The sequence below is a fragment of the Sylvia atricapilla genome, chromosome 4, assembly GCF_009819655.1.
Source record: "Sylvia atricapilla isolate bSylAtr1 chromosome 4, bSylAtr1.pri, whole genome shotgun sequence".
Taxonomy (NCBI): domain Eukaryota; kingdom Metazoa; phylum Chordata; class Aves; order Passeriformes; family Sylviidae; genus Sylvia; species Sylvia atricapilla.
This window is the reverse complement of record NC_089143.1, coordinates 5295612-5317305: the sequence shown is the minus strand read 5'-3', so window position 1 is coordinate 5317305 and position 21694 is coordinate 5295612. Positions and strand designations below refer to the sequence as shown.

General features: G+C 34.8%; 1 protein-coding gene across 2 annotated transcripts in view; it reads left to right on the top strand.

Moving 5' to 3' along the window:
- CEP135 (centrosomal protein 135) overlaps positions 1-21694 on the top strand; it is a 28478-nt gene that overhangs the window by 3466 nt on the left and 3318 nt on the right. The window contains exons 4-22 of one of the 2 annotated variants that reach the window (XM_066316966.1): positions 41-182; positions 576-660; positions 1616-1744; positions 2872-3087; positions 3664-3729; positions 4688-4838; positions 5811-6004; positions 6473-6616; positions 7125-7268; positions 8219-8296; positions 8458-8609; positions 10432-10547; positions 10618-10772; positions 11233-11288; positions 12262-12430; positions 14326-14436; positions 16114-16299; positions 17167-17376; positions 18318-18520. In XM_066316966.1, the coding sequence (XP_066173063.1) occupies positions 41-182; positions 576-660; positions 1616-1744; positions 2872-3087; positions 3664-3729; positions 4688-4838; positions 5811-6004; positions 6473-6616; positions 7125-7268; positions 8219-8296; positions 8458-8609; positions 10432-10547; positions 10618-10772; positions 11233-11288; positions 12262-12430; positions 14326-14436; positions 16114-16299; positions 17167-17376; positions 18318-18520 (2707 nt within the window). The remainder of the gene's footprint in view (positions 1-40; positions 183-575; positions 661-1615; positions 1745-2871; positions 3088-3663; positions 3730-4687; positions 4839-5810; positions 6005-6472; positions 6617-7124; positions 7269-8218; positions 8297-8457; positions 8610-10431; positions 10548-10617; positions 10773-11232; positions 11289-12261; positions 12431-14325; positions 14437-16113; positions 16300-17166; positions 17377-18317; positions 18521-21694) is intronic. The other variant, XM_066316967.1, reaches the window with a different exon arrangement.

Below are 21694 nucleotides of genomic sequence, written 5' to 3'. Positions count from 1 at the left end.
TTTAACTCCAAGTAATAATCCTCTGGGTTTGGGCTTTTAGGTGGCAGGAGGAAAAGCATTCCCTTCAGGCGTCAGCGCATGCAGATAGACCAGCTTGTGCCCCCGTCACGGGTCAGTGCCTACCCTGTGCCTCAGCCAGAGGATCCATACATTGCTGACCTTCTCCAGGTGGCTGATAATCGGTGAGCAAAGGGCTTTCTAACTCAGGTGTAGGTGTGGCTTTGATTCTCATTGTCCTACTCCTTTTGATCGATAAGTTAAGTTAATCTTCCTCCACTCGAGTCTGTCACTGGTGACAGTAGTTCTCAAAAATCCCTGTCTTTATCTTGACCCAGGAGCTTTTTCTTTTTTTCTCCCCTGTCCTGTTGAGGAAGTAAGAGAGCATCTGGGCAGCCAGACACTGTCAACCAGCTACAGTGTCTCAAACAATAGCTTCTGCATTAATATTGTGCATGGGCAAAACTATTTCTCTGTGAAATATTTGGGCGCAGGAGCAAAGAGAAAATGCTACAATTGAATTGTGTGCATACATTTCTTCCATAAATTCACATTAAAAATACAGCGCTACATTTCAGAATTCAAGAACTGCAGTCAGAAGTAATAGAACTACAGGAAAAACTGGAGACATCTGAAAGTGGAATGAAAAATTATAGCAAACAGGTATGTTTATATCATCAGTAGTAGTGGTATTGTTGTTTTATTATTAATATTATTGTTATTATTTGGATGCCATAGCCATGGTGATGGCCTTGGTGTATTAAAAACCTTCTTGAAAGTGCACTGTAGGGCTTGTGAAATATAATTATTCTAAATGCCTATGTTGAGCAGTTTCCCTCCTCTGCTTTTGGAGACAGCAGCAATGACAAAATATTTGCCCAGTGGTTTTGCTGTTGAATTTTGTCTGTTGAAATTACATTAAATGAGCTAAACTTGACAGTCGTAAGTAGAATTTGCATTTTTTAGTGTGTAAATGTTATCCAAAATAGCCCTTTGATCTACATATATCTTAGGATAATTTTTAACTTCTTAGACTGGTTATATTTTTTGAATTTTTGATAGTTAATTTATGAACAACAGATTTTACAATGTTTTAATGCAAGTGGATTGATAAGATATGTACGTGCTTTAAGTAATGAAATTACATCAAATGTTCATACGTTATGTCTTTCAAAATCTAGGGATTGGTGGACACTGTCATCTTCCTTTTTTATTCACATCTTCGTTTTCCTTTTCCAATAATTCCTTTTTTCCAGTGACTGAAATAGTCACTGAGTTAGCTTATTTAGAAGTTTTTTCCCTAACTTTAAGTGCTAGTCTCAGTTAAGTTGTAGCATTCATTAACTCCACTTTAAATTAAAATAGTTCAGTTTTTTTCAAGATTGTAATCTAGTAGGAACTGTTGCAATTTTTCCTTACAAGTCATTAATTTATCTTTCAAAGATACTACATTTTTCAGAGGAACTGAAAATTAAAAAAGAAAAAACAACGAAAACAAGATAGAAATTTCATTTTCAGTTGCATATCTTTTTCCTGACTATTATGTGTGTGTTTATCTAAATGAAGGGTCTATTAATGGTGTATAAGGATACCAGACCTTTTTTTTTATCTCTCAAAGGTTGAGATAAGAGACAAAGAAATCGAGCGCTTAATGCTGGCGTTGGATGGTGGGCGTTCTCATGAGGCTCTCTATCTGGAATCAAAAACCAGAAGTAATGAAAAGCTTATTGCGCATTTGAATTTACAGGTAATTCATTTATTACAGTTGTTTAGTTAAACCTAAAAACATAACAACCTAAAAAAAACCCCACAAAACTTCTAGCTCTTCAAAAATTGCTATAGATACAACATCAATCGATGGAACTTGCCTTTCTTTTTAAGTGGCAGTGTTTCTTGGCTAAGGAAATTTCATTTCCTGTTTTAGAAATCTGTCAGAAAGGTTTTGGTAAAGAATTCAGTGAGCTCACGTCTGTACTTAGTATGTTAATCTGAAACTATTCAGCAAATTTTTGTATGACACACTGTTTTCAGCAAGTTTGAAAATCCTTTTATTTAGTTGGGAAGTTATTGTATACGTGCCACTTATGCTTTAGAAAGTAACAATGGTATATGTAATTATTATAAGGAGTAACCCTGTAGATATTCTTAAGAGAGAGTGGGGAATCTTCCTCATGGATTTCAGGTGGTTCCCCACCTTTACTCCAACACAAACTTGTGAGGAAAGGATAAGCTTAGGGTAAAGTTTATGTTTACTGTGTGTATTAGCATGCATTCAGTACTGGTCTCCAGATGAGAATTTAAGGATGGGCTGGAGTACAAGTCAAGGAAAGCCCATCTCTGGATTTGTCCCATCAGTTCTCAGATTTTTCTCACGTGACTTAGATATTTTATGTGCTGATTGTGCATGGTGTACAGTGGCATGGGAGCCACACTGAAGAGTTTATTAGCTTAGGTTCAGTGCTGCACAAATACAGAATGAGCTGTGTCTTGGAAGCAGGACAGCTGGGCTTAGTGATCCTGAATTAGTAAGTCATGATGAATACAAATTGATTGTACAGGGAGTGAGCCCAGAGCTGCATGAAGCTGTTTTGCACCATCAAGACTATTTTCTCAGGCTCGGTTCCAATTATTTGACAAGAAATGCATAGTTATCTTTAGATAGCAGTATTCGTGACTGTGAGAGAGCTCATAACATTGTATTTCTTTTTCAGGTTGATAAGCATTAAGTTCTAAAAATAGAAATCTTGCCATTTTTAACAGAGTATCACCTTTGTATTTCGGATATAGAGATAATATATTTCAGAAGATTGGGAGGAACCTTTGCTACTTAGTGTAACAATGCATATTAATATTTTAATGAAAAATGTCTTTCAGGTTGAGTATCTTCAGAAAAAAAACAAAGAACTTGAAAATCGCATTCAAGATCTCTTGGACACTAAACAAAATGTGACTAGTGAGGTAGTGGATTTAAGCCATAAAAATGAAGAACTGTGTCAAGAACTGAATGAAATAGATCACTTGGCACAGCAGCTGGAAAGACACAAAGAAATAGTGCTTGAGACTGCAGATAAGGAGATAGGAGAAGCAAAGGTAATCACTAACGTGTCACAGAGTGAAGGATCTGCTCCATTTTACTTGGCTTTGTGTCTTCTAATTGCAATGAAAGACTTACTGGCTTGTGAAAGGAAGATTAAAAAGATGTTTTTTCCCTGTTTTCTTAACATTACACAGAATTTCTCACTTAAAGTGGATTAACCACAACAATTTTGTCTCTTTATTGTATTAGGTTGAGATGATTTTAGTTAAGGGGCAATCTGTCTTTTTTCTTCTTTTAGCTTAGTATGAAATAAAATGCTGACGTACTTTAAGCTGTTGCTGGGTCATTCATATTTGCAACAGCAGAGCATATATTTGGAGGGTTTTTTCTATGAGGACTCATGCAGTGATTCATTTAATCACTGTGTTCCAAAAGAGCATGGGTGTTTACACCACAATTTTTTTTTGTGCTTTCACTTCATAGGAGCTTTGCTACTTTATTACAATGAACTAACTATACTTAATTTCTTACCAAAATAGTCTGCTTCCTTTTTTTTTTTTTTGTAACAAAGGGATTTTTGTCATTTTGAATATGTAACTCTTAACATATAGGTTAATTTTGGTTGATAGAAAGAAATTGAAAGAAAAGTCAGTGAAATACAGGAGCTACAAGAAACAATAACAAGGCTTAAATCAGTAAGTAAAAATATTTTCATTTTTATCATGCTGTCATCCATGTGATTGTTTCATTTATTATAAAAAAATATCAGTTTAACAATTAGCAAGGGAACTTCTTTAGTACCCTGAACCTCTGATGTAAAAATTGCTAATTAATAAATGAAGGAGCTAAAGAAGCTACATCATATTGTTGCAAAAATAAGCTGAAGGAAATCTCTGTAGACAGTATGGTTGACTATATTCCTATAGTGCATTTCCTTCTTTCTGCTATCTGAAGTTATCATTTCCATGTGACATAACCATTTTCACTGCAAATTAGTTATAACATCCTAGAGGATTTTCATTGTTTAGAAACAACTTTGTCTCTTAACTGGGATGTGAAAAATTATCCAATACTTGGCTCACTCAGAAACAAAGCATAGGGCCCAGATGAAAACCATCACTATTATCAATTCTTTGAAGACCAGACTCTTTCTAGGATGTATAGCAACTTGTATATTAGCTGAGTACAGTATTTTGTTTTAGTCTATCTAAGGAACTTGCAAATATGAAAATACTTAATTTTCAGGACAGCAGATTATAGGAAAGATGTGCCAGATAGCATTTGATTTGCTTCAGAGTTGTATTGACTGAGATGCTGTATTGTAATGTACTGTAACACCAACACTGTTACCAAATGCCATTAAAATTATTTCCTGCTTTAGTAAATATTTTTCCCATGTTTGTATCCCACTATACTAGTAGTTGGTTTCTTTTTCTTGTTACTGATTGCAAATCATATAAAAAGTGATGCTTACTTGGATTTCATAAAAGGTAGTATAAATACAATGATGGCCTGCTACAAATGTTAAAGCATAAAGCATCCAGGCAAGCAAAAGTAAACCGGGTTGTATATTAAAAGTTGAACAAAATGTTAATTTTTTCCCACAACTCTCTGCATTGGCACTTCTAATTTTTATACTACTTGTTACTTCAGGAGTTGTGCTCATGTCATAAGGACAATGAGAGACTGAATGAAGAACTCCTTGGGAAAACAGATGAAAAAGGGAATCTTGAGCTGTTGTTAAACCAGCTGCAACAAGAGAAGCAAAGGCTGACAGAAAAAACAGAGAACTTAGAAAGAAAAGGTAAGTCATCAAACATAGATTCTTGGAAACTACCTTTCTATAATTTTTGAAATAGAATACTTACCCTGTTAACATACAGTTAATAGTACTAAAAGACTTTAAATATATGTAAATTGAAAGAAGACCATAGGTCTCCAGTCAGAGTTAAAATAAAAACTCTTGTCATAGAAAGATATTTTCATTCTGTATGTATGAACTGAAAGTTGAGCTTTTTACTGTGATCACACAGGGCATCCTTATCCTAATACTGTGGCAGTTTCATACAAAGTAATATCCAAAACTCTTCAGATTCTGTTTCTTGAGAGATTTGTCCATTTAGATTTTGAAAACATCCAGGGTTGAAGATTCCACAACATCTCGAATGTTCTTCAGTTCTCAGAGAATAATATTTTTCCCCGTATTGTTTGTAATGATTTTGTAATTGTAAATTTGTAATGTAATTAATTTGCTTGTAGCAATTAATTGCCACTGTCCCTTATTTATCTACTATGCACCTGTGAAGAAACTCCACGTTATCTCTAAGTCCTTTATGGTACTGTCAGTCTGCTCTTGGCTCTCCAGCTCTTCTCCAGGCTGAATAAACCCAGTTCCCCCACAGAGCAAGTTTTCTGCTCCCTGACCAGCTTGCAGGGCTTGCCTTGCATTTAATTTATCCACTTCTTTCTTGTTGTAGGAGGGGCAAACCTTAAAACAGTAAGCACAATCTCATGGGTGCTAAATAAAGGGGCATAATCACATCCCTTAGTCTCTGTCCATACAGCCCAAGGCCCTGTGAGGCTTCTGTTGGTTTTATGCCACTCACTTGTGATTAGCCAACTTTAGCCTTTAGAACTTTACATCCTTTTCAGCATTGCTGCCTGGATGGCTGGTGGGAGTCATTCCATCACAAATGCAAGTGTTTTTGAGGAAATTAATGACTTCCCTGTAGAGTTGTTTATCTTTCTTCTTTTTTTATTTTTTTTTTTCTTCCAGAAAGAGAATTTGTCCTAGAAATTGAAAGAATGAGATTGGACTGTGGTATTGCCCTAGGAGACAAATCTCCATCTCGCCTGGATGCATTTGTGAAGACCTTAGAAGATGACAGAGACTACTATAAGCGAGAATTAGACTATCTTCAGAAAATGATAAGACTAAGGGCTAGCCCAAGCCGCAGGACTGCAGAGAAGGTAAAGCTCTTGCTGTCAAGATAAGTGAAAAAAATACTGTAGAAACATTTAAAAAGTCATCGAATATACTTTCAAATTCCGTGGCATTGATTGACTCTAGTGGGTTCCTAAATTACATTCTTGATGCAAAAAATCAACTGAGAGAAACGCCAATGAACTGGCCTTTTCCTTTCCTTGTCACATTTTACAGTAATATTTTTTACTTATTGATCAGTTTATTTTAAATAAATAGAACTAGATAATAATCAGAAAAAGGCTGAAATCTTATTGCTAGCTCCTTTGCTTTTTCTTCTTAGCAACTGGTTCTTATTTAGATTACACCACCAGTGCCAGGCTTTTTCTTGTGATTAAAATTATTTTGAATGTATTTTTTCATGTATTGCTAACAGCAGGAGTTCTTTTCTGGTATTAATTTTTTGGATGTTTTAATTAGCAAATTTTTACATAAATTTATTGATCACTTTTCAGAGTGAAGAGCTTAAATCAATCATCAGAGAAAGAGATGAGCTGCGGTCTGTGTTAGACAGATTTGAAAAACACATGATAGAAATTCAGTCCAATGTCAAATTATTGACTGCAGAAAGAGATAGATTAAATGTTCTTTATGAGCAGGTAAGAAGGAATTGTTTGTAATTAACATTGAAATAACCAATTAACACTCGTACTGTTGGTTATTTAAAATGAAAACCCTAGTATAACACAACCAAGATTAATAAAATACATAACTATTTTTATTACTTGTTAATAAAATTATGTATTCTAGTTAGTTTATTAACTTTAAAGCTATTAAAAGTTATTGTACTGGCGTTTGGAAATTATAAACATCAGGAAAGAATCAGTAAAATGCATCAGAAAGATGTATAAAGGTACAGCAAGGAAGCAAGAAGGGGTAGTTAACTGAAAAGAGAACAGTGAAATTAGGCTGTACTTGGGACAGTAAAAGAATGATTATTATTTTGACAGAATAAGTTGTCATGCCACTGAGTGATTTAGGGAATACATTTTAGTTACCTACGGAAAAATAAGACTATAATAGGACTTATATTGTAATTTCAGCATTTTGTTAGTGTGTACACTGTATTGCAGTCCATGTATGCTAACAAACTATAATCTTTTAAAGTCTCAGAGTGAATTGAACAGAATGAGAAGAGAAGCAAAGCACAGTTTAGTTTCTCAAAGTCACATAGAAGAAGAAAGAGACAGTGCACTGACTGACTTTAGAATACTAATGGCAGAAAAAGAAAGTCTTGAAGAAAAAATAAAGGTGAGCTTTTAAAGCTTCATTGCTTCCATTGAGGTGGTATATAGGGAAGGCTTATACAATAATGCTGTGTTTGTGTTTGGCTGTCAGTTCCCCTTTTCCATAACTCTTGATTTCCAACTCACTTGAGAGCTCAGTGGATTTATATTATTATTGAATATCTGTTATTATTGTTATTGTTACTGTTATGAATTACCAAGTTTTCCTGTAAACAGAGTCTCAAACTGCTTACAGAAAAACTTGGTAATTCATACCCATAGCTGGATTTTAGTACCACGAAAATAAAGACCTGTTGTGTATCTGAATGTAGTGGCAGTAAATCTGACCTCTTTGCTTACAACATGTGCATGCAGTAGTAGAGATGTGTTTCCAGTTCCATCACTTTGTCTTGTAGGTGACTACCAGTGTTTTATATGTGTGCCACTTTGAAATACCTTTGCAAACACACTAATCTAAGGCATTTCTAGGAAGTTTGAGAGTTTGTTGCACTGCAGTTGTGCACAGAAGTCAGGGAACAGATAAGTAATCTTTAAAAGTTTCTTCATAGATTTAGGGAAAGGTCAGTTAGCTTTGTAGTGTGCCTTACATGTTGTAATTAATATTTGAATAAATTTATTTAAAATGTCTTAGGGCACTAAGTTATACATGCATGCAACCTCCTGTAGCTCAGTAAACTCTACAACAACTCACAAATATTAATTTTGTTGGGAGCAAATATAAGTATACTATTTTAAAAAATCTAGACCAAGAACTAAACCCAAAGTCAGTGATGTTATATTAAATTACAGTAATTTAGTATTTTCAGCTAATGTTCTGTAGTTTTACAGAGAGAGCTTTGCATTTGGTCATTCATCTAAGAATGTAAAGCAGTATCTTCAGAAACATGAAGCTTAAATTTCTCTGATTAAATCTAAAAATGTCTGTCTTATTACATGTAATTTTATATTTCTCAGATGCATCAAGAAGCAGCAAACCATGAAAAATCAAAGCTGCAGCATGATATTTCAGAATTGGAGAATAATATTCAAGGAGTAAGTGCTTTTTTAGGAAGTAAGCTTTTATTATTTCTAAAATAGGATAGACCATTCCAGAAATTAACTTTCATAGCTGTTTTCAACTTAAATTTATTTAAAAGCCAGGTTGTGATAGCTTTCTGCAATAATAACATTTTGTAATTTACTTTAAATTGCAGCTTCAGATTGAAAAGTGTGAACTAAGGACTACTGTCTCTATCCTGAAAGAAAGAATAAACTATTTGGAAAGTGAATTAAAACTGAAGTCAAGTAAACTTGCCCAGACTTCTGATGATTCTTCTCAATTTAAAGCTGAGATTTGCTCACTTCAGTAAGTCTGATACCAAATGTGGTGATCTTTTAGAGATGCTAAAATGATATTGTTGATTCTGTGACTGCGTAGCAGAGCTGAGTTCCTGGGAAAGACTATAATTATAAATATTTTAAAAATCACTTGGTACAGGTTGTATGTTAAGGAAAAGCAGGTGTAAGTAAGGAAAGTGCTGTGGTGGCTTTTCACAGCAAGCTTCTCCTGGACTTTCTTGATGACCAGATATTCTGATAATTTTTATGGCTCAGTCTAGAATTGATAACCAATATTTTAACCATATTTTCTGCTTATGAACATAGCAGAACTGAAAATTTCTAAGAGGATTCTCAAACACTCTTTGTCAAAAAGGAGGCAGATGACTTTCAAACTGCAGCAGTAGGACCTACAGTTTTGAGAACTGATATCTAATAATCTATAGACACAGTCTGTGGGGATTGGACCTGCTTGCTTAGAACTGGAGGATTCAAGTATCCTCAGGTATTTGTAAGGTCTGTTTAAACTTGCAGGATCATTGTGCTTTTTTAAACTTGTTTTAGTCAGCTGTCTCAATGTCATAGAATAAGAAAAAGATTTAAAGAAAGTGAAAACCGTATTGAATAAATTTGGGCAGAAATTTGAAAACAGAGGTGGAAATGAGAGCCATTGATGTACCAGATCATTACAGGAGAGGTAATGCTGTAGATCACATCTTTCGGATGTTTTACATGGGAAAGCAGGATGTGTTTGGTATCCCCCATTCCCCACCTGAGCAGTACCACACTGCACTCTGAACAGCACAGCACCTGAGGGATTTCTAGGAAGAACTGAAGCTGAGCAGCAGGCCTTGCAGTTCTTCTTATGCTTCCAGTTTCACAGAGAGGACTCTGGGTGAAACAATTAGTGTATTTATTGGTAAAATCGTGACAACAATCATAAAAATTAGAAGTCTTGTTAGGTTCCTGTAATTTCAGTGTAAAGCATGGATATTGCAAAAAGAAGATGAAGAGTAGGGCTACAGTCTTTTTAGCATTTGGTTTTATTTTGTGTGTGGTGGAAATGCTGTATTTGCCCCCCTGCCCTTTTTCTTTCCCCTCTAAAGTATCACTTTGAACTAGATGAAAGCAATCTTTATTTAGACACATGCTGCATTCTGCATTGGTGAGGTTTTTTAAGAATGAAAAGCTTCTCTAGCTTTTGTGGGATCCCACTTGAGAGAGATTTTTTTCTTGACCTGTTTCATAAATAATCCCTTTAGTTACTTTAGAATTTCATTTTGGTGCTTTTTTTTTTTTTTCTCCCTAAGTCACTTTGATATTTCTTTCCAAGACAAACAACTATGTAGGTAGATAATTTCAAATATCTTTCAGGCTCTTTATTTTTCAGAAGTAGGATCAAAACTGTAGCTGTCAATTTGGTTGCTTCTTCAAATGCTATGTGGCTAATAACCACTTCTATGAGCTACATATCAAAAACTTTGTAAAGCAAGACTCAAAAGATACAAGTAACATTATGAAGAGTAACAGAAATCAGAGGAGGTGGATATTTCAGGTTAACACGGTTGCTCCACCGAGGTTCCACAGCTCCATTTTGCACTGATGTTGAAGTTGACTTGCAGCAGGAGTCCAGAGCAAGCCAGTGGTGTTTGCCTCAACAATTCTTAAGTCCTCTCTCTCTTTAAAGGAGAGGATGGTTGGTAGAGCACAACCTCGTGCTGCTGGTTGGTGATACAACCCTGTCAGGAAGTTATGCTGGAACTGCTCCAGCACTTGAAGCCCCTTAAGAGCAGAAGTTGAAGACTCAGAATAGGTCCCAAACTTCTTTCAACTATATACTGATTTTCCAGGCTCTTAAATGACCAACTCCAGAAGTCTGTTGAAGATTTACAGCACAGGTTGTCCCTCAAAAATGATGAACTGCAGACAGCTCATGAAGAAATGATAAAGCTGAAGGAAATAATAGGTAATCTGTAACTAGTTTTGTGCTTATTTCCTGTTTTTAAAGTAGAAAGCACTTACTCTTTTGTTTTCAGATAGGTTAAACCAAAGGAGCACTTCACAGGAAGAAGCAGTCAGTGTGCTGAGAAGTACAATTAGTGTTTTGGACAAAGAAAAGGACAGTCTTCAAGAAACTGTAGATGAAAAAACAGAAAGAATTGCATGCTTAGATGACAACTTAGCTAACAGGGTATGTCCAGTAAAAGTACTACTTTGCATTCCACTTGGGGATTTTTAAAGCAATTATGTTTTAGGGAGACATTTTCCCTGATGACAAAGCCTGTGCAGAGCACATAAACTCTATGCTTGGACCCAATGGAGTCATTTGCCAACTCAGTAGAACTTTAATTATGAATGTTACTGTATTCCCTAAATACTCCAAGAAAATAAAGCAGCATTTGTTTGCATTTTGCATGTGGAGGTATTTATGGAGGCATAAAGTACTAGCCTGAGGTGACAAAATCTATAGTAGACTCCCATCTGTTTCAATGGCATGACAATCTTTTCTCAGTAAAGAAAAGAAACTTGGAAATTACTTATTGGTAAAGAGTTACAATAAAGGTTTACATTAAAAGTTCTTTAACTTGAAGCATCCTCTTATGTTGCAATGTAATAATTCCTAATACAACTTCTGATTCTTTTTTTAATAGGAAAAAACAATTGCTCATTTACGTTTAACTCTCTCTGAGCTGGAGTCCTCAACAAAGTAAGTAAAGAGTAGGATGCCTTCTTTGGAGGTTTTGTTTTATGTAGTAGTTTCAAAGTGAAAGTAGGTGGCTATTTTAGTTATTTTGATGAAATTGGGTTGATTGTGTTTGAGCCAAGTAGAGGAGTGTACTGTGTTGAGAAGGATACACTCAGATTTCAAAGACACTTCCTCTGCAATTACATTGCACGCTGCTAAAATACTGTTACAACAATCAATTGTACAACTCTTGTAACAATTGCTTGCCTGTATTCATTTTCCTAAAATAGTAATGTTTCCTAAGTCTTGTTCAGGAAGTAATTTTCTAGCACTACACTAGATATTAGCTTGACCTGGGTAAGATTCAGGGCTGAATTCTTAATGATTGGCAATCTAATTCTTCTAGCTTAATATACCAGTACAGTCTTGATTAAAATGTATTTATGTAGTTTTTAGCTGGGCTTCCTCTGATCTTTCATTCTTTCCTCTGTTAAAGCATGACTTTTTAAACTATAACATCTTAAAGGCAAAAATTTAAACACCAATATTTAAATATTTGAAGATCAGTGTAACTGAATATTTGCTACATTGATGCATAAACTATATGTGACCAAAAAAATGCAAAAGTTTACTTAAACTTACAGATATTTATATTTCTAATTTTTTGTTTATTCTTTTCATTACTCTTTTGATAATTGTCCTTCAAGTGTAAATTATTTGTCTTCTTCCTTTATGGCTTATAAAATATGCAATCACCATAATCACTACCAAACACAGATAAACATAGATATCTGTAATTATTCTTTGTCTAACATGATACATCTTCAAAATTGAAGATAAAATCCATCTTATTTGTGTGTTGACATTTTACACACTCACTTTACCTTATATTTAGACTCAGTTTGTCATCATTCAAAGAGCAAGAGTTTTACCTGCTTATTTTCAGCAGTATGGTACAAGAAGGGACAACTTTAATAATGTTTTTACTTGATAGCCAAATGCAGGACATGCTGAGCAACAGAGACCGTGAGATATCCAGCTTACACCACCAGCTTGATACATCCCAGGTAGAGCTTGCAGAAATGGGAAGAGTAAAGGAAATGGCTCTGAAAGAAAACAGACGACTGCAAGATGACCTGGCTACAATGGCCAGAGAAAACCAGGTATGAAGACAGTACATGGTACTGAGATATTAAACCATTTATTGCTTGCTTGCATCAAAACTGCTACAGCCTCAGTTTTGATTGGTGTGTTTAACTATTGGTATTTCTTGCACTGGGATATTGAAAATCACTGGGCAGAAATTGTAAGAGCAGTACTTCAGATGCTAATGTGTAGTCAATGTAGTGAGGGAGAAACAGACAAGCTTTAAGTTTGGTAGCTCTTTGTCAGATTAACAAAGAAATCTAAATAAAATAAATCTAGGATTTCACTGTTTATAATACAATGAAATTGTGTTAATTGGTTATATAATTTGGAAATTGGTATTTAATTGGTAAAGATTGTGGTTTATTATCTGTGGAAATGATTATTGGGAGGGAGAAAGAAACTCCAAAAGCAGACATCAGATTATCAGGTGAAAGTGAGAGGAGAGGAAGAGGATTGGTAGCACATCTGAATTTGTTCTGGTGCAGTGATTCATTAATTTCATTCATCTAGTTTCCATGAAGCATATGATTTATTGAGTGAAGTATGCCATATTTGAGATTAGGGTGTTTTGGAGATGAGAGTATTGGAGGAATAATGAGTTGGTTTTGTGCACCAGCTGGTTATTTGTGCACTTATAAGCCTCCTAGCTCCAAGTGCATGACATGGATGTCCCTGTAGTATAGAACGTCTGTATGGACAATATATAACAAAAATGTCCAGTGTTTTATAGGGTAAGTAACATCTTTTGTTGGGCTGAGCGTTAGAATGTCTATGTAGAGGGTATGTGAGACTTACTTTAAGAGTGAACTTGGAATTTTGTTGCAACTCATACTTTGAATTTGTATAGCAAGTACAACTGTTGCAGCTCCTCATGAGACTCAAATGCCTTTTGCAATTTTGATCCTGAGATACAAATGTCTGTTTGAATTCACTATAAGTGCCAACACTAGAAACAATCAGGGCATTGTTAGCTAAACCATTTATTTCAATTCACCATAGTCAACCCAGCTGAGTCTGATACCAGAAAGTATAATACAGTCACATGTTTCAAGGAAGTGAACAGTTCCTGCAAAACCTATAGTGAAATATATAAATATGTGGATGCATTATTGGAATTAGACCTGCTCTTCACAGGTGTCTGATAAGGCGAAATACTGAATATTATCATAATGTAATGACAAAAGTTTCCCAGTGTTTGGGAGGGCTACCACAGAGACAAGCAGACTGATTTTAGCCTATGTTAAATAAGGCATGCAGTAAAAAGGATAACGAGTAGTACTACACCACAAAAAGAACAAGGGAAAGAAATAAGACAGCATCCTTTACTTCCCCACATTTGATCATGGAGATAGAAAAAGATACTTTCAGTTTTGGCTCTCTAGGCTAGAGGACTCGGAGATGAGAATTGGACCTGAGGGTGACAGAACTAGTTCAAATATCTCAAATTCCATCGTGCATTTTTGATGTTTAAATATGATCTTAGTAGTGCATTTAGTTATTTTATCTTGCAATCCTGCTTTAAAATAAATGTTATTCTGTTATAGAGTTGGCTTTCTATTGATCTAAAACTTTACTCAGGGATAGTGAATCTTAAGGCTATAAAAATTCCAGCTCCCAAACATCAGTATGTCAAACTTTCCAAAGTTCAGTAGGATGTGCCATGAGGGAAGCTGCATGTTTTATGAACTGGTGGGATAGTCATTGTTTTTTGTGATTATTCTTGCCTGGAAATTCTTTGATGTATCTAAGTTAACGGGATATTTCTGAACCCTACAAATCCCAAAGAGCTTTGTGAGTAGAATAGAAAAAATTGAGGGCATATACAATTACTTTGATTTAATCTGATAGAGTGTTATAGAGTGATTAATTTACTGCAAAGCACATTTTTACCTTTATGCAATCTCTTTAGGCTATCAGTATCGAGCTTGAAGATGCAATACGTGAAAAAGAAGAAATGAAAACCAGGGTTCATAATTATATAACTGAAGTCTCCAGATTTGAGACCTTGATAGCTTCAAAGGTAAAATATAATCTGTAGGCAGTCATTACTGCATTCAGTAAAACAAAGTAAGAATTGCATGGTTTGGGTGCTGTTCTCCCTGCCTGTCCCATTTCCTTCTTTTATTTTTCCTGTTTTTTCTCTGCAGTGTTTAAAACTTCTAGTGGGGGATTCATGTAACACCTTGTTAAATCTGAAGCACTGATTAATTCTAGCACATCATAATTCCATCAATTGTGTTTCAATTGGCTGTAATGCTGGAGAATGACAAACATGTTTGAATGTTGTTTTGCTTTTTGGGTTTTGACCGGGCAATCAGTAAAACAATGGGTACTGTTTCATTACTGTAGGAAGCAAGTAGCTTATACAATGATTTATACAATGAAAAAAATTATCTGTTGTTCTCCATGAAAATGCAAAAATAGTCCTGTTAAATTAGTGCTCTGTTTAAACATCCTTTATCCTGATACTTGGATTCAAAAGCATGTTAAAACTTAAAATCATTTAAAACAAATGACATTCGTGTCAAGACAACATTAACTGGCAAATTTATTATGTGACTTTGAATTGGGAAAAATAAGTTTTGATCAGACTTCAACTTGCATGTCTAGATGAATGCATGTAAATTCAACCACCTTTTACAAGTAGAAACTGAAGCATGGAGAAAATATTAAGGTCGGTAGTAGGTTAGCTTAGAACTATGAATCTAAAATACTTGAAGTTTATTTTTCAAGAATTTCACAATATATTGTGTCCAAAGTACTTCAGCTACCGATGTGGCTACATCTTTGGCAAATGATAATCTAGTTATTCAAGTTGGGTTCCAGGAAGCTACAGAATACACAGCTGGCAACCGGTTATGAATGCTTGATTTTAGGGATTTTTCTAGGATTATGTCTGGGTGATACCTGTGGAGACAGGGATTTACCTTTCTCCACAGTGCTCACTTGCTAAATCACAAGTTTCTATTTCCTAATGCTCCACCTGATCCTGTCTGTACTTTTCAAGTTCTGCAGGATACACAGAAGGAATTTCAGAAACAGTAGCTTTTCTCATTAGATAAATCTGATTTACCAACCTGCCTATTCCACTGCACATTACCTGAGCAGGGAATGGAGGTAAATAAGAAAAATTTATCACTGCATTATAATACCCAACTGGCCAAACTAAAATTCACAAACAACATTTGTTCCATCACTGCAGACATGGTTAGCACCAAAGCTTGCATTTTTGTACCTCTGTGATACACTGCTTAGGTATATATGCTCTAGTATATTACCAATGTTTCAAGCACTCCTGTAATACAAATATTTATAAGAGCACAGTAAGTTAAAGAGCTGAAAATAGAATTTCTTGGAAATGGCAGCACACAGTATATCTCAGTGACGTGACCCTTGACAATGCAGAGAGATCCAAAATAACCCCTCTTCTGGGAGCCTTAAAAAACTCATTAACAACTTCTAAGTGTAAGAACTTCCATTTTAATAAAACTGAATGCCATGATGGTATTTATTTGCTATTTGGACTTGGAAAAGAGATGATGCCCTTTAGTAGTTGCCCAATAGTGGGATTAAGAAAATGAAGAAAGTTCTACTTTCTGGGGAAAAAAAAAGAGATACTGTAAGGAGTAGGCATGAAATAAGATCAAGCAACTTGAGGGTGTGTTGATCATTGCAGAGTGATTTACTGTTTCATTAGGAAAAAGAAAACCAGGAATTGTTAGAGAAGTTCAGGATGCTCCATACACAAGCTGAAGACTGGGAAATGAAGGCTCATCAGGCTGAAGGAGAAAGCAGCTCCATACGACTGGAACTCCTCTCAGTAGACACAGACCGGAGACATCTGAGAGAGAGAGTAGGACTTCTGGAAAAAGAGATTCAAGGGGTAATAACTTGTGCAATGAAATTCCACCTAGGAAAGTGGGATACATCCAAGTGCTTTTCAGTAAAGTCAATGCAGGGTTTTTAACTCCTTATTGGAAAATAATTTCTATGTGTGAATGTTTCAAATATGAACACTGGAGTTTTTGAAACAGTAACTGATTTTGTTTAGATGTGCTTTCCTTCACCTAAAATTAGGATCATGGCATATATTTTCATAGTTTTAGATCTCCTGTTGGGTTATCACTCTTACTATGACATTGTAAGAAACTTCTGTTTAGTTGCTTCAGAATATTTGCCTATAGCTTTATGAGTATTTTGCAAGCTTAGTTCTTATGTTCCTTTGTAGCTTTGAATGAAGCATTGGTGGCTGGAGTCAAGATAAAAATCTGGTAGACATCCAAATTCAGAATCAGGATTCCATAATACTGAATCCTCAGCCAATGTCATAGAATATAATGAGGTTTATATTTTAGAAGCAATAACTTCATAGAGATCAGAGAAGTTGTAGACTGTAATTATTGTGGATTGACTACATTTTGTCTCATACTTTTAATTAGCCAGAAAGAGTTAGAGGCTATATTGTAAGCTGAGTTAAAAATAGATTATATGTTTGGGGTTCAAGCTTTTTAATTCTTGTTCTATCCTTTTATAGTAGTTGTATAATTATTTAAGTTTTGATGATTGAAAGTTGCAGAGATGGTTTTTTAGTTGCCCTTAGCTATGTTTTAGAGAGAGGGAAGGAACATTAAGTTAATTTTATGGGGAAAATCAACTTCAAATGAAAGATAAAGTGTTAAAAAAACAGGTTATTCAACAGGAAACTCTTCAATTTAACATTGAAAATGTATCCATATTTGCTTTTATTTAGCATATTGTTGCACACCAAGTATATGAATCCCAGATCTCCACCATAACAAAAAATATGTCCAGATTGGAAGAAGATCTTAAACGTGAAAATCAGGATAAGGCTGCTGTGTTGGCAGACCTCACTTCTGTGAGAGAACTCTGTGTGAAACTTGAGGCTGGCAAAGAACTTGTAGCTCGACAGCTGACGTCCAAAAGCATGGATTATGAAAGGGTAAGCAGCAAAGGCAAATTTAATTTGCTATAACAAAGGAGCTCCCTTTGCTTCTAATAGTTTTTTGGAGAAAATAATTAATTCTGAGAGCAAGGTAAGTTAATTTACATCACTTGTTTTTGTTTCTTATATAAATTATAAATTTTGCAATATACAGATCTGTAGTGGTGGGTTTTGTACAAGAAGAGGGAGCTTCTTTGATTCATTATCATGGCAAAATGTTGCAGGTGTAGTTTTAGCTGACAGATTATATTTATTTCTGTTTGGTTTTTAATTTACTCAAATTTTATAAAAAGCGAATAGTGTACTTCTTATTTAGATATTGAAGACCTTATCCTAATGACTTCTTTTCAATTAAGAAATTTAGATATGGCTGGAATTCATTAAATATTTTGGAATAGTATAATTTAGTTCTAAATATTCATATTTTCTGAACCTTTTTCTTTACAGCTGATTTTGTCTTCACTTAGTGACTTGGTCAGTCTTTCTGGGACTGTAATATTCCAGACCTTGAGCACAGTAAATTTTTTATATTCACAGAACTGAAGAGGAAAATAAGTATTCCATTTTCAGGAAAAGCCAAGGGGCTAATTGTGAGCTCACCTAGTCAAATAGAATGAAGTATAGTAAATACTCCTTTTGTACTTGTGCAGAGTTCTAATGTTAAAAGCCAATTCGTGTTTCAGGTACTTACCTAAGCATTTCTAGCACTCAGTAATGCAGCTCCCAGTAAAACATTTCATAGATGTACAGCTTGAATAGTTTTAAATTAAGTATACTTTAAAATAATTGTAGGCCTTACATTATTTTTGTGAGCTCAGTTTCCTATTCCTTTTTATGCAACTTCCGATCATTTCAGGTTTTGTAACAGCTCTTCACAAAATAAAATTCTCTGTGTTTGTAAATCAGTGTATTAATAACATGTAAAATTTGTGCCTTAGGTTCTAGGAGAATTAGAAGATATAAAATCAGAAGTAGAGTTGCTGAAAAAGCAGCTCTCCAGTGAGAGACTTACAGTTCAGAATCTTGAAACGTTATTGGCTACTAGTAGAGACAAAGAATTTCAGAATCAATTAACATCCCAAGAGAAAGATACCGAAATTCAGTTACTGAAAGACAAGCTAACACTGGCTGAGAGCAAACTGTAAGTTTTAACAAATGTGTGTGTGTTATGTGGTTTGTAAAAGCACTATTTCTATGTGACAATACTTATTCACAAAATCCGGGTGTTTGGTATGGCTGAGCAGATATTTGCAGGAATGTCTTTTGGCCTTTCATGACGTTATTTACTTGAAGTTTCTTTACAGGTCTTTTATGTCTTTACAGTGCTTTCAATTAATCAGCACTTTGGTGGAAGTCAGTTTAGTGCAAGAAATAAACTTAAACAGATGTTCCAAAGGAATTATCTTCTACATAAAATTCTAACGTATTTACTGCTCACAAAAAAAACTCCAAATATATGAAATTCATGATAAATGTGAATTGCTTATCTGCTGAAGATGCCTGTTGTCCTTTCTTTGATTAAAAATCACTTACATAATAAATAGTAAGGTCATGGGGCTTTAAATAATAAATAGTGAGGTCATAGGGCTTATTCCTTTGAAATACAAACAGAACTAAACCTGACACCTACACTAAATGTGGCCAGCAACTTCTGTTGCATCTGCCTAAAGAAGCAGTAACTTTTAGCAGCAGTTCTATAAGAAAGACTAAGCTGTTTGGAACAATGAAGTTAAGAGGGGAGCTATTAGTGTGTGAAATTCATGTAGAAGAGAATTGGGAGATGTAAAAATTTCTCTTCATGCTATGGAGCAGAGAATTCGAAGAGTCCATGATGTGTCATCTTAGAATTATTTGGGTTGAAAAAGACCTTTAAGAACATCAAATCAGGCTGTTAACAAAACCTTCAAGTATCATGACCTGATAATTCTCCTAAGGGTTCATCAGCAGGGTGTAGTGGTAGCTCTGCATTAAATAGCAAGAAAAGGGAGTAGCAGCTGAATGTGGTGAAGAGTAAAGTCAAAGCAGAATTTCAAATTTAGAGATCCACCTGTTTTGTGAACACTAACATAGGGAAAGAAAGGAAACAGATGGAAGTTAATGGAACAGGTAATACTCCTTATGAGATATAGAATATAACCCACTTAAACTGTCTGGAACTTGGTGACACAGATGTACAAGAAATATGCTTTTGGGTGATTTATACAGAGGCTACAACTTGTGGCTTATGATGGTCCACCTCAAGTAGCAGTGATCTCAGTGAATGTGGAGATGATTACATTAATAATTACTTCTGCAACTAATTGCTTCATGTTTCAGTATAGTTGATTTTTGTTTACTTGGGGGAAAAATGTTAATTGCATACAACAAACATAAGGTAATAGAATGCCCTGATTATGAAGTTCAATGTGAAAGTTAGAAAAAATACAAACCAATAAAATCCCCAAAAAAACAAACCAAAAAAGGAAAGAAGGAGATTTAAAATTAAATTGAATTTTTAAAATTAAATTGAATTCAGTTACTTTGGGTAAAAACATTATAAAACTGTTTACTATGTACATAGTAAGTTCTTCCTTTTTTTTTTGCAGATATTGTAGGGTTCATTAGTTTTTTGTAAATCTCAATATTTGCATTGTTAATAGGGTCAATAGTGTAGGAAGAAGGAATATGTTCTCTTGGAGGAAGAGTGGCCATTTTGTTGAATTGCTTTTCACTCTGTCTCAAAGGTCATGCATGTTACTAGGCAAGTGTTCAGGTGTGAGAACTATATAGTTGTATAAACCTTATTTTCTGTTTGGCTTGTGGTAGTTGCAGTCTGAAGAGCAGGAACTTGAACTGCTCACAGCTGTGACTGAAGTATGTGACAATTATGTATGTCTTGCAAAACACAGAAATTCATTTGGCTTGGCAGAGTTTCAGCTCTAACAAAAATCAGGTGCCAGTATTTTTGAACATAATTTAAAGTTTTGGCTCTACAGTATCTTTCCTTCCACTTTATTTAGAAAATGGCACTGCTACAATCTCTGACTTTAAAAGGATTCTCAGAATTAAGTTTAACTTGTGAAGTTCTCCAGTGCTGTAATTAGGAGCTGTGTAAAGAATAAGTGGTTGTGTTACTTTGAGTACTACATGGATGATAGCACAATAAATGAGATCTTGATGTTCTAGAGTGATAAAGAATTAAATAACAGAGAACAGGGAATAGCTAAACTACTTGTTGAGAGCTGTGTCTGACTAGTGTGAAAAAGACACATGTCCTCTGAAAATTGTGCATCATCCTGTAAACTTCTATGATGGTTACTGTGTGTAAAGGCTTTCAAAATATTTCTAAACTTTGGAGTGATTTACTTAAATGTTCTTAATTTTGTTTAAATGTCGTTGACGTGGAATAACCTCAGAACTCACAAACCATTTGCTTTCTTTCCTTATTTTACAATAATGATACTGGGCCCTGAATTCTTACCTCCGTCCTGAAAGCATATGCCTGTCTTTGAAGGACTTATAAAATATCATCAAGATGCCTTGTCTTCTGCATCTGTTCTCAACATACTGGATCAAGATACCATTCTAGGAATTTTACTGATGAATAGGGAACACGGGAAAAAATATTCTGCGGTTCTATTTGGAACAAATCACTTGAGTAGTTTTCATCTTCCTGGAGTCAAAGACCAGCGGGTGCCAGACAGGAAGTCTGACTGAGCTAGGAGTGGAACTCATTTTTCAGAATTCCAATCCAGTGCTTTAGCTATAAACTAGTACAACTTTGCTTCTTCAGAAGTGACTTTTGGGCACTCCACCTCACAGGGGCTTTGAAGACTGTATGGAACGACACAGCTGTCTAGATGACAAATTTTATTTTACATTCAACAATTTCTTTCTCTTCCTTTATAATGTAATTGATGATATTTTGCAATGAAGCATTGAATAGGCCAAGCTGATGATTTACCATGAAGTATATTAATCATGTTGCTCAAGATTTTCAAGGCTCCTTTTAATTTTGATTCTTGCAATGGAAACAGTTGGGCCCAAATACCAAAGGTGTAGTTAACAAGCTTTCAGACTTTGGGTTTTGCTGGTCTGGTATTCGCTTTAATACAGTTTTTACTTAGATTTGATTCAATTGTGTTCATGGCTACCCAGATATTTCCAGCCTGCTTGATAAAATTTTTACTGAAGCCATATCTGTTAAGTTTGTAATTTTTTTGTGGATATTTACTGCTTTTTCCTTCTTTTTTTACATAAAGAGCATCTCAGATTGCAACAGAGGACAGTAAAGCAATAAACTAATACTTTAATTGTTTTGTCTTTTTTTATCAAA